Source organism: Microcaecilia unicolor, chromosome 11, assembly GCF_901765095.1.
Source record: "Microcaecilia unicolor chromosome 11, aMicUni1.1, whole genome shotgun sequence".
Lineage (NCBI taxonomy): Eukaryota > Metazoa > Chordata > Amphibia > Gymnophiona > Siphonopidae > Microcaecilia > Microcaecilia unicolor.
In genome coordinates, this window is record NC_044041.1 from 95,360,469 (window position 1) to 95,372,922 (window position 12,454).

The window sequence follows — 12,454 nt, forward strand, 5'->3', positions numbered from 1 at the left end:
GGGTTCCTCTGCCCCCTCTTCCTTTAAGAGGAATTTCTCCCCCAAGCAGCATTCCTTTCGCAGAGACCGCCGTCCCGGAGGTGCTCCCTCCGGTCCTACCCCAGGGTCTCGTGCCCAATGACGGGGCCTTGGTCCACGCCCCAGTGCAGATTGGAGGACGGCTGTCCTCGTTTCTGGGCGAGTGGACCACAATAACTTCAGATGCTTGGGTGCTGGAAGTCATCAGAGACGGCTACAAGGTAGAGTTCTGCCGACCCTTAAGAGACGGGTTTGTACTCTCTCCCTGCAAGTCTCCGGTCAAAGCTGTGACAGTGCAGCAGACTTTGGACAATCTGATCCGCCTGGGTGCGGTCGTTCCGGTGCCAGAAAGTCAGCTTGGCAAGGGGCGTTACTCCATTTACTTTGTGGTACCAAAGAAAGGAGGTTCTGTCCGGCCTATCCTCGACCTCAAAGGGGTCAATCGGGCCTTGAAAGTGCGGCACTTTCGCATGGAGACTCTCCGCTCTGTTATAGCGGCAGTGAAGGCAGGGGAGTACCTGGCATCCTTGGACATCAAGGAAGCGTACTTGCATATTCCCATCTGGCCTCCTCATCAACGCTTTCTGCGTTTTGCAGTCCTGGGCCGACACTTCCAGTTCAGAGCCCTCCCGTTCGGGTTGGCTACTGCTCCGCGGACCTTTTCCAAAGTAATGGTGGTCATCGCGGCCTTCCTGCGAAAGGAAGGAGTACAAGTCCATCCTTATCTGGACGACTGGTTGATCCGAGCCCCCTCTTATGCAGAGTGCGGCAAAGCTGTGGACCGGGTAGTTGCTCTTTTGAGCTCCCTGGGATGGATCATCAACTGGGAGAAAAGCCAGCTGCGCCCGACTCAGTCCCTGGAGTATCTGGGAGTTCGATTCGACACCCAAGTGGGCAGAGTGTTCCTGCCAGACAATCGGATTGGCAAGCTTCAGGCTCAGGTGGACCAGTTCCTAGTAGCCTCTCCTCTTCGGGCTTGGGACTATGTGCAGCTGTTGGGCTCTATGACGGCCACGATGGAAGTAGTGCCCTGGGCCACGGCTCATATGAGACCACTACAACAATCTCTGCTGCAGCGCTGGACTCCGATGTCGGAGGATTATGCTGTGCGCCTTCCCTTGGACCCAGCAGTGCGCAAGGCGCTGAGCTGGTGGATGCAGACAGACAAGTTGTCTGCGGGAATGCCTCTGGTGACCCCGGAGTGGATTGTCGTCACGACGGACGCCTCTTTGTCGGGCTGGGGAGCCCACTGCTTGGGAAGGACAGCGCAGGGGCTCTGGTCTCCTGCAGAGGCAAAGTGGTCTATCAACCTCCTGGAACTCAGAGCCATTCGGTTGGCGCTTTTGGAATTCATCCTGGTACTGGTGTTGAAGCCGGTAAGGGTCCTGTCGGACAATGCCACGGCTGTGGCCTATGTCAACCGCCAGGGAGGTACCAAGAGCGCCCCTCTAGCCAAGGAGGCTATGAATCTATGCCAGTGGGCAGAAGCGAACATGGAGCAGCTGTCAGCGGCCCACATTGCCGGAGTCATGAATGTCAAGGCGGACTTTCTCAGTCGCCATACCTTGGAGCCCGGAGAGTGGCAGCTATCTGCTCAGGCGTTCTTGGACATCACGAAGCGCTGGGGCCAGCCGAGCCTAGATCTGATGGCGTCATCGGCCAATTGCCAAGTGCCGCGCTTTTTCAGCAGAGGACGGGACCCTCGATCCCTGGGAGTAGATGCTCTTCTCCAACAGTGGCCGACTCAAGAGCTTCTCTATGTGTTCCCGCCCTGGCCCATGTTGGGCAGGGTGCTAGACCGGGTGGCAAAGCATCCTGGCAGGGTAATCCTGGTGGGTCCGGATTGGCCCAGACGTCCCTGGTATGCGGACTTGATCAGGCTCTCAGTTGACGATCCTCTGCGGCTGCCAGTGGAGCAGGGCCTGTTACATCAGGGTCCCGTGGTGATGGAGGATCCCTCCCCCTTTGGTCTTACGGCCTGGCTATTGAGCGGCAGCGTCTGAGAAAGAAGGGCTTCTCAGACAAGGTCATCGCCACTATGCTGAGAGCGAGGAAGCGCTCTACTTCTACTGCTTACGCCAGGGTTTGGCGTATATTTGCAGCGTGGTGTGAAGCAGGCTCACTTTCTCCCTTCACTGCTCCAATTTCTTCAGTGTTGGCGTTCCTGCAAGAAGGTCTGGAGAAAGGCCTGTCGCTCAGTTCCCTTAAAGTCCAGGTAGCGGCTCTGGCTTGCTTCAGGGGCCGCCTGAAGGGTGCTTCCCTGGCTTCGCAGCCAGATGTGGTGCGCTTTCTCAAGGGAGTTAATCACCTGCACCCTCCTCTGCACTCAGTGGTGCCTGCGTGGAATCTCAACCTGGTGCTAAGAGCATTGCAGAAGCCGCCTTTTGAACCCTTGTCGAGGGCATCTCTGAAAGACCTGACGTTGAAAGCAGTCTTTTTGGTGGCTATCACTTCAGCCAGAAGAGTTTCCGAGCTCCAGGCGCTCTCATGTCGAGAGCCCTTTCTGCAGTTCACTGAGGCAGGAGTGACTATTCGCACAGTGCCTTCCTTCCTGCCCAAGATTGTTTCTTGCTTCCATGTGAATCAGCAGCTCTGTCTCCCTTCCTTTCGTAGGGAGGACTACCCAGAGGAGTACTCTGCTCTTAAATATCTGGATGTGAGACTAGTCATCATCAGATACTTGGAAGTGACCAATGAGTTCCGGAAATCGGATCATCTGTTTGTCCTGTTTGCAGGTCCTCGTAAGGGTCTGCAGGCTGCTAAGCCTACAGTGGCAAGATGGGTCAAGGAAGCCATTGCAGCGGCTTATGTGGCCGCGGGGAAGGTGCCGCCTATCCAGCTGAAGGCTCACTCCACTAGAGCTCAGGCGGCCTCGATGGCAGAGGCCGGGTCCGTCTCCTTGGAAGAGATATGCAAGGCGGCAACTTGGGCTTCGGCTCATACATTCTCCAAGCATTACCGCTTGACTGTGGCTGCACGGGCGGAGGCCCGGTTTGGAGCTTCAGTGTTGAGGTCAGGGATTTCAATGTCCCGCCCTGGGTGAGTACTGCTTCGGTACATCCCACCAGTCTATGGATTGATCAGCTTGATGATATGGAAGGTAAAATTATGTATCATACCTGATAATTTTCTTTCCATTAATCATAGCTGATCAATCCATAGCCCCTCCCAGATATCTGTACTGTTTTTATTCTGGTTGCATTTCAGGTTCAAGTTTAGTCTTCAGTTACTTCAGAAAGACTTCGTGTTCAAGTTTTTTCACTTGGATTCTTCAAGAGTTGAGACGAGTTTGTGTTACAGTGAGCTGCTGCATTCCTCTCCCCTCCGTTTTACGGGGCTGGATTGAGACTTAAATTCTGCCGGCACTCCCTCCCGCTTCGTGCGGCTGTAGGGCAGCTTTGTACCCCTCCCGCTTCGGCGGTGTTAGGGTCAGTCAGCTCCTCCCGCGGTTGCGGTTGCAGGATAAGCCACATCCCCCTGCATCGGCGGGTGTGGTGTCCCTCCCCCGCTCCGCGGGGATGAGCTGGACGGATTCCCCTCCCCCACTTGTGTGGGGATGAGCTGGGTTAATTCCCCTCCCCCGTTTCGGCGGTGGTGAGCTGGGCAGAGTGTCCCTTCGTGGGTGTAATTCTCTAAGTGCTGAGTCCTGCGGATGGAGCTTTGATATCGACATACTGAGGAGTTTCCGGCAGCACATGACCACATATAGGGAGGCAAAAGTTTGCTCTCTATCTCCACCTGCTGGTAGATGGACACAACCCACCAGTCTATGGATTGATCAGCTATGATTAATGGAAAGAAAATTATCAGGTATGATACATAATTTTACCTTTTTCCTGATCGGTTCATCTTAACTGGCTGTAATCTACCTTGTAAAGCCTGGTGTTTATAAAGACGATGGAATATATACACATTAAATTGAAGTAGAATTCAACTCTCCTTTTAATGAGTTTCATCTGTTTTGTAGAAGTTTGCCTTTTACATACACAAATGGATTATTATGTTTTGGAACATGTTTCAGGAGCAAGTGGTTTTATAACTCCAAATAAAAATAAATTTTTTGTGGCAAAATTAACAACTGTTATCTCCTTGAGGTTACATGAGGGGACATGAGATAAGTATATCTGGTCCACAGGAGACAGTATGACTATAAAATTGAAGCCAGTCCCCCAACAGCAGCCATCTCCGTTTGTCAAAAACTATAGCAAATTAGATTTGCAGTTATTTGTGCCTTCCTATCCAAGATGACCACGATCCTGCAGTATGCGGGCTTTCTAATCAAAAATACACCAGGATCTTGATGCATGCTGGCCCTCTGAACCCAAGTACATCAAGATCATGGTGTATTTCGCCCTCCTGCGCGAAATAAACAAGGATTCTGATAATATTCATTATTGTGTTAAATTACAAGCTGCTTAACATCTTATTTTTAAAATTATAGGGGTCTTAGTCTGCAAAGGGAACCTTGTGGTCTTAAATGTTCATATATCATTGTTTTTTGATCATTTTAAAGTTGGGTCCATTAAGTCAGATCACAAGCTGTTTTCTTCACGCCCTTTGGCTGTTACAGTTGTACTCTAAATAAGATATTTGCAAACATGAATTTGAGCATGTATTGAGGTTTTCAAAATTTGGGGGGTCATTTTACTAAGGTGTGGCAAAAAGTGGGCACCGCCGGCACAGGCAGTTCCTTGTGACTCTGGGCAAGTCACTTAACCCTCCATTGCCCCGGGTACAAATAAGTACCTGTATATAATATGTAAGCCGAATTGAGCCTGCCATGAGTGGGAAAGCGCGGGGTCTAAATGTAATAAAAAAAATAATTTGTGATCAGAAGGGCTAAATTACAATGGATAACTATAAGCATTGGTTTCATGCAAGTCCCTCTCACCCTTCCCTACTTCCTCTGGCCAGGTAATTGAATGAGTCATACCATGCACTGTTTATAATTAGTGTGTTCAAGGAACCTATGTGGAGATTAGCAGGCTGCATCACTAATTACTATGTGAAGGGGGGCATGCAGGGTAACTGACAGGAGAGGGGCAAGATCCAGTGGTCAGGAAATGCAAGACAAATAAGAAACAGTTGTGATAAAAAAGAAAACCTTACATATTTGTGTTTTAAACATTGATATATTCAATATAGATGACAGTGAAGTATGAAAATGTAAACATTGAATAATAACCAATTATGAAGAAACAAATTATAGTGCTCATGGTGGAAAACATGATGGGGTTTTTGAAAATACATGAAAGGAAAAAAAAGAGGTTCTTTCAGTTCTGTGACACAAAGCTCACACCAGTACTGATTAAATCTGGTGCCGGCTTATCTCCAATGCCTTTCCCATCAGGCCAAGTTTCAGAATGGGGGTTTGAATTTTACTGATATAAAAGGGTGCACTAGTGCTTCAGATCTCTGTCTGTAGAGGACTTTGTAGGATAGAGATACTATTGCATTGCACATGTTTAATAGGTTGACTAAACTACATTGATTTATTTGAACATTTATTGGAAGTTGTTCAAATCGCTTGTACTTTGCAGGACCCCCAACTACATCCATTGGGAACACTGCAAACAGTTTGGTAATTGATTTTAGCAGTTTCTTCACAAAGGTAAGTTAATGCACATTACTATTAGATATGCATATCTGACCTGTGGTTCTGTGTTCTGAATCCATTTAACAGCCATTAGAAATTTAATCAACATAATATTAATATTGTTTTATGACTTTTCCAATATGGCACATGTTTGTTTATCACCATTACAGCTCTGCCGGCAGAGTGGAAAACATTGTAAATAAAATATATCTAACCTTTTTTTCTCAGAGCATTAGTACTTTAAAGATTACACTGCTTGCTTTGTGATTTTAAGGATGGGTGCAATGATAATAATCAGTAATATGAACTGGGATGAAAGTGTAACCTATTTTACATTTTAATGCAATGCATTTTAAATTGTTGAAGATAGAAGAAGATTTCAGTCTATCAATCAATTTTCTTTCTTGTTGTGGAAGGTGACAGGTTTTCACATTTTATTCTTGTGGTTGTGAAAAATTAATTCCTACACATAATTCATGCTGCACATACAGAACAACATGTTACAACTGTTAAAAACAAATTTTAAAAAATGTATGCATACTTTAGCATTACTATACAATACTACACATTGTAGCAGTAACCAATACCCTACTCCTCCACACCTCCATACAATCTTTTTGTGTAAGGATTCTATTCGGGATCACCTGCAACTGTTTCTTTCTTGTGAGAAATCTAATTGGTGCTTGGATTGTTTCTTTCTTTCTTTTTATTTCTTGAACATAGATTACTCCATGTAGAAGATTTAGGATAACATTTTAACAATTTCATTATGGAATGATGAATTACTCTTTTAAGCTGTTGTTCTGTACTGTGAGACATTTCTTTTATTAGATACTTCTGTAAAAGATTTATTTTCCTGTGGAGTAGGGATATATAAATTGTGTTTCATTAGCACACAAACATGAAATTAATGTTATGTATGTTGTATTGCTTGTGTACAGAAAATACTTTTTTTTTCTAAAGCATTGTATGTTTTTTATGTAATAATTCTGCTAATGCTAAAGCACAAATGAATTTAATACCATTGTTATATTGGACAAGCAGTATTGAACCATCACTGTCTATTCTATGGTTTTTATCTGTCTTCATGTGACAACCACAATTTCTTAGTAGGACGCAGTATTGTTCTATTCCTTCACACTAATCTCTCTGCAGTGATATAGGGTGTGCATCAGTGCAATGATGTTATTAAAACTGTCCCTGTGAAACAGCTAACATTGTTCATATTTCTCTCATTTCCAATTCTGTCTCTGTTCTCCACCAATAAGGTCTGTACTCCCCGTGAACTCCGTTTGCAGGGTAAATATCTCCTGTCGTCCACCTTCTCCTCCACTGCAAACTCCAGGCTCCGTTCCTTCCATCTCGCTGCTCCCTATGCGTGGAATACACTCCCTGAGCTGGTATGTCAGGCTCAGTCTCTGGCTGTCTTCAAATCTGGGCTTAAAGCCCATCTCTTTGCTACTGCTTTCCACTCCTAACCATGACTCTCTTACTCAGTATCCTCACTTATCACCACCCCCAGTATTGCAATTTCCCCTTTCCCCACCTCTGGCTGTCTGTTCATCTGTCCAATTTAGATTGTAAGCTCTGTTGAGCAGGGACTGTCTTTCTTCAATGTTTGTGCAGCCCTGCGTACACTTTGTAGCACTATATAAATGCTAAATAGTAGTAGTAGTAGTAGTAGTAATTATGTGCTCCATTGCCTTTGTCCTGTTTGTGGTTTTAATTGTTTGTTGTCTTTTTTTTGGGGTTGATTTCTGTGTCTACTTATCAATGTTTGAATGCTTCTTATGGTGTCTTCCTTATTTGTTTGAAGCACTACACTGCCCCAAGGTTTAACATTAGCAAGAGAAATGCTTCCTTATAGCTCTGGTAATGTTTCTACACTTACTGCAAGATATTGTTCTAACTGTGTACCAAATTAAAACATTATTTTTGCATCACCCAACGGATGTGCATGTTGCAATAAGGGGTTGGATTTTGTAAGTGTGCTATTGTATTAATGCACATAGGTAATAAAATAGCTCCCAGCATGTTAATTATTCATAATATGTGGTAATGTGTTATCATGTTTTCATAAATCTACTGCTTGTTTTCAAAAATTCCATCTTTCCTAGGTGTAAATGTTTAACCTTTGTATTCTTCAGCTGCTATGATTCATGAATGCAGAAGTTCAGAGTGACTTGTTAGTATTTTGAAATGTATTTTTTTAATGATTGTATAAAAGTAAAGAGGTAGAAGGAAACAATTATCTTGAGTACTGTTTTAATAATAATGGTTTTTAATTTATAAATTTATAGCACTTTACAATGATACATCTAACCAACATGTCACAAACAGGGACAGATAACAGGTTCAGGTTTCACTATTTTGATAACAGTGCAGTAGTTCTTCACAACAGAAAGGAGGTAGACTTCCTGCTCCAGCACATTCTCATTACCCTGTTAATGTTCATTATCAAGCAAACATTTTTCTGTAAAGGGATAGAACCACCTTGCAACGGTTTTTTTTTTCTCAGAAGGGCTGCAGTATTGATAGCCTTTACAATATAGTCTTTGGCCTGTCTCCCACCGTGTTTCTCTTTACAAGGGTTGCAATCATCTGTATCCATCATTCCTCCCCCCCCCCCCCCCAGAAGGTTCCTGTGCCCCTGTATCCAGCACTTACCCACCCCATAGACGGCTACTATCCCCCTGGATGCAGCACTGGTTTCCCCACAGAACAGTTGCATCTATCTTGATCCAGCACTGTTTTCTCTCAATAGGGCTGAAACCACCTTGAGAATGCAATATTGTGTTCCTTAGTGTGCATATCCCCTGTAACCAGTACAGTTGTCACATAGAAGTTATGTTCCAACAGTGTTTTTCCCCCTCACCACCCCATCTTTGTTCAACCCATATTCCACCCCCACTGCAGGACAGATTTATTCCCTTTGATCAAGTTCTTGTTTCCCCCAGGGGAGCTCCATGCACCTGGATCCAGAATTGTTTTATTCCAGGAGGATTAAGCCCTTCTGGGTGTAATGAATGCTGCATGCACGTGGCTGCAGCACTTCTAAAGAGAATCAGTGCTGTGAGGATGCAGTCCTTCTAAAGGGAATCGTTACCTGATCCCGCAGTTAGCAGCTATTAAAAAAACATTTTTTGGTGCTGCATTCAGGTGCGTTCATCCCTTCTGAGAGAAAACAGTTCAGTTCCTAGGTGGTTCCATACCTTTTCAGAACAATGTTTGGTGGATACATTACTTTACAGGTTTAAGAGAATGAGTGCTGGACTTGCCAGTGAATGTACTAAAGGAGGTTGGCTTTGCGGGGTTTAAAAAGGGACAGGACGGCTTCTTAGAGGAAAAGTCCTTAGACCATTATTACGATTACTTTGGAACATGCACTGCTTTTTTCTGTGATAAGCAGCATAAAATGTGTTTAGCTTTTTTAGGATCTTGCAAGGTATTTTTTACCTGAATTGGCAACTGTTGGAAACAGGTAGCAAGGCTTTATGGATCTTTGGTGAGTCCCAGTGTTGTAATACTTATGTACTTATGGCTCCCTCCCTTCTTTCTTTCTTTCAAAAAGTACATGCCAGTGCCGGTTTCAGGCACACTGTGGCAAAAAGCATAAAGTAAGGAGGGGTATCCTCCACCCCCAATCTCAACCGCCACCACTGCTCAGACATAAGAAAACTTTAATGATTTATTCACACACAAATCACATATATGCTTTCCTCAAATGCAGAACATGGGATCTGAAATTAGAAATATGAGAAACAAAATCCAAACACGACAAGTCCCGCAACACTGAAGAAATAAAAACATTTATGCACTTCCTTTTTGTACTGTACACAAATCACAGCATCATAAGGGGGGGGGGGGGCTGTGTTTCCACCAATTTCTGCTCTGATCCCCCAAAATACAGACATAACCCTTGCTGTGTGGCTTTCAAGGATCCCCAAGCCGTGCCAGCTGAAGACCACCTCCTATGATCTGGCAACTAGAGCCTTACAAGTTCTGCAGCTTTGGTCTGTGTGCTCCAGCTGCTGCTGCCGCCATTCATGTCACCCCTGTGCATGCTAAATTAACTGTCTGTTACACTGGAGCCCTGAGTGGGAGAAGTCAAGCATGGAAGGCATGAGTACATCTCACACAAGAGGATGATCTTGTGTAGGTGTGGGAAGGAGCTGAGGACCTCCATATACAAAGGAAGGACAGTGCTGTAAGATTTCTTATAGCACAAAACATTAAGAACATTCACCACCCTCTGCAACTGACCCATGGGCGTGGATTGGGGGGCGAGGGGGCATTGCCCCCCCAAACGCTGGGCTGGCGGAATGCTGCAGGCAGCTGCATAGGCGTAGTTTGACTGTTTCATTTGGGGGGCAAAGGATGTGGCGGAGCATATTAGCATAGGCCCTGCCCCATTAGCATAGGCCCCGCCCCATATGCTAATGTGGAGGAAGGAAGGGAAAAAGAGCTTGCTTTTTTGGGGAATAATGAATATGTATGAGATATCAAGCCAGCTCTTTCTCCCTTCCTTCCTTCCTTCTTTCATCCTTACCCAGCACTCCCTCTTCATCTCCAGTAGTATTTCCCCACTCCCTTTCCCATACCATACCAGTGTTGACCTTAGAAATGCATAGTCTCTATATGTAGATCCTTCAAGAGGTAGTGTGTCATGATTTAGGCTCTACACCCTTTCTGATGTTTTGGTGCCATCTCAATAAGGCCAACACACAATCTCTCCACTGCAAAACGCTATACACAAACTTGTACAAAAACACACTCATATCATTACTAAACCATAATAGCACTAATTCCAAGGACAGGACGAGCTACAACCTTATGCATGAAAAGGCAGAACTGTAATTACAACAGGCAGGCTCTAAAACACCAATACACTACCTCTTGAAAAAAAGCAAAACGAAAAGGGCTGCAAATACTACACGCTAGCAGAATATTGCAACTTGATCGCACATGAAAAACACATGACACAAGGAACTAGAAATCAAAAAATATGAAGGCAAAATACTGCAAAGTTAACTCAAGACGTCAGACTCAGCATGCAGCAATACCATAAAAATTTTAATTTACATACAAAATATCACAGATGCACATTTCAAAAAGCTGACATATTCCAATTAATAAATTGTGAATAAAATACTTTTTTCTACCTTTGTTGTCTGATTGTTTAGTTTTTCTATTTGCTTTGGTCACAGTGTCTTCTGTTTTATGCAGTGTCTTCTTTCCAGTAGGCTTCCCTCTGCTCCCCACCCCTCCCAGTCCCATCCATCTTCTGCTCCTTCCCTCTGCTCCCCACCCCTCCCCTTCCCATCCACCTCCTGCTCCTTCCCTCTGCTGCCCTCCACGAGGTCCAGGATCGTGACTCTCTCTGTTTGCCCCCTCTCTTCCTCCCTCCCTCCCTCCAGCGCAGCAGTCTCAGCCTTGTTTCTGTGCATAGGCGGGAACAGGAACTTGAAGAGAAGGCTTCGGGGCACAGCCGAAGGCAGTGTGTATACATCGCTACCGCTGCTAGGAGGCGCACAGAAAGGCTGAAAAAGACTGCTGCTGCCTGCACCGGAGGGAGGGAGGAAGAGAGGGGGCAAACAGACACGCTGGTTTCCATCCGTTTTTGCTTCCCTGCCCTCTTTGTCTGCGTCCCGCCTTCCTCTGATGTCATTTCCTTTCGGGCGGGACGCAGACAAAGAGGGCAGGGAAGCGAAAACGGATGGAAACCAGCGTGCCTGCTTGTTTTTTACGACTGGCGCCCCGGGTAAGTCGTCATCGTTTGGGGGGGCATTGCCCCCCCCTCGCCCCCCCAGTCTACGCCCATGGGCAGCTGTTCCCGCCCTCAGCTGCTGGACAGGTTTCCTCTTCGTTCCTTCCTGTCCCTCTTCGTGCATGTTTAAACCTTTTATTTTACTCGCAGCCACGGCAGTGGAGCACACAACACAGCAGGCTCCCCTCCAGTCTTTCCCTTCTGTCACTCATTGTCCTGCCTTCTTGCGATGATGTATTTCCTGTTTCCGCAAGGCCGGGATGCTGTGTGAGGGAAGGGAAAGGCTGGCGGGGAGACCGCTGTGTTGTGGGCTTCAATGCCATCACTGCAAGGAAAATAAAAGGTTTAAACACGTGTTGGGGGGGGCAGGAAGAAACGGAGAGGAAGGATGTCGGGGAGTTGAGGGAGGGCAGGGAGAATCACTGGACATGGAAGGGCGGGGAGGGAAAGGGGACAGATTGCTGGACATGGAGAGGAGGGGAGGGGAGGGGAGAGGAGAATTGCTGGACATGGAGAGGAGGAGAGGCCAGGGGAGAGGACAATTGCTGGATATGGATAGAGGGAAAACTGCTGAATTTAAGGGCTGGATCGGAACACTTTGAGGCCAGATACAGAAACTGGAGGAAGGATACGGACAGGGCTACAGATGGTAGACAGGACGCATAAGGACACAGGAGAATGATGGACATGGTGAGAGAAAAAATATGAAATGGAAAGAAGACACTGCATAACACAGAAGACACAGGGACCAAAGGGAATAGAAAAACTAAATGATCAGACAACAATGGTAGAAAAAGTATTTTCTTGTGACTTTAAAAAATGTAGCTTGTGTGAACATGTTAGTTCTATGCTGAAAACCTTGTGACAACCAATGCATGTTTTTCATTTATAATATAATAATTTGCACTCCCAACGTTCCAATGTCTCTGGCTGCGTTTGTAACCACCAGCTGACGTCACCAGACACATTGGAATGTGTCACAACAGGCTAAACAGAGCCAAATAAATAAAAAAACAAACAAAACCTTTTCCTAACCTCCCTCCCAGTTCCAGAGTCCCCGTCTGTACCTCCCT

General features: G+C 45.8%; 1 protein-coding gene across 1 annotated transcript in view; it reads left to right on the forward strand.

Moving 5' to 3' along the window:
• The window catches only part of LOC115480944, a 54,794-nt gene that overhangs the window by 9,457 nt on the left and 32,883 nt on the right, over window positions 1-12,454 (forward strand). The window contains exon 2 of the mRNA XM_030219928.1: window positions 11,304-11,375. Coding sequence (XP_030075788.1) covers window positions 11,304-11,375 — 72 coding nt within the window. The remainder of the gene's footprint in view (window positions 1-11,303; window positions 11,376-12,454) is intronic.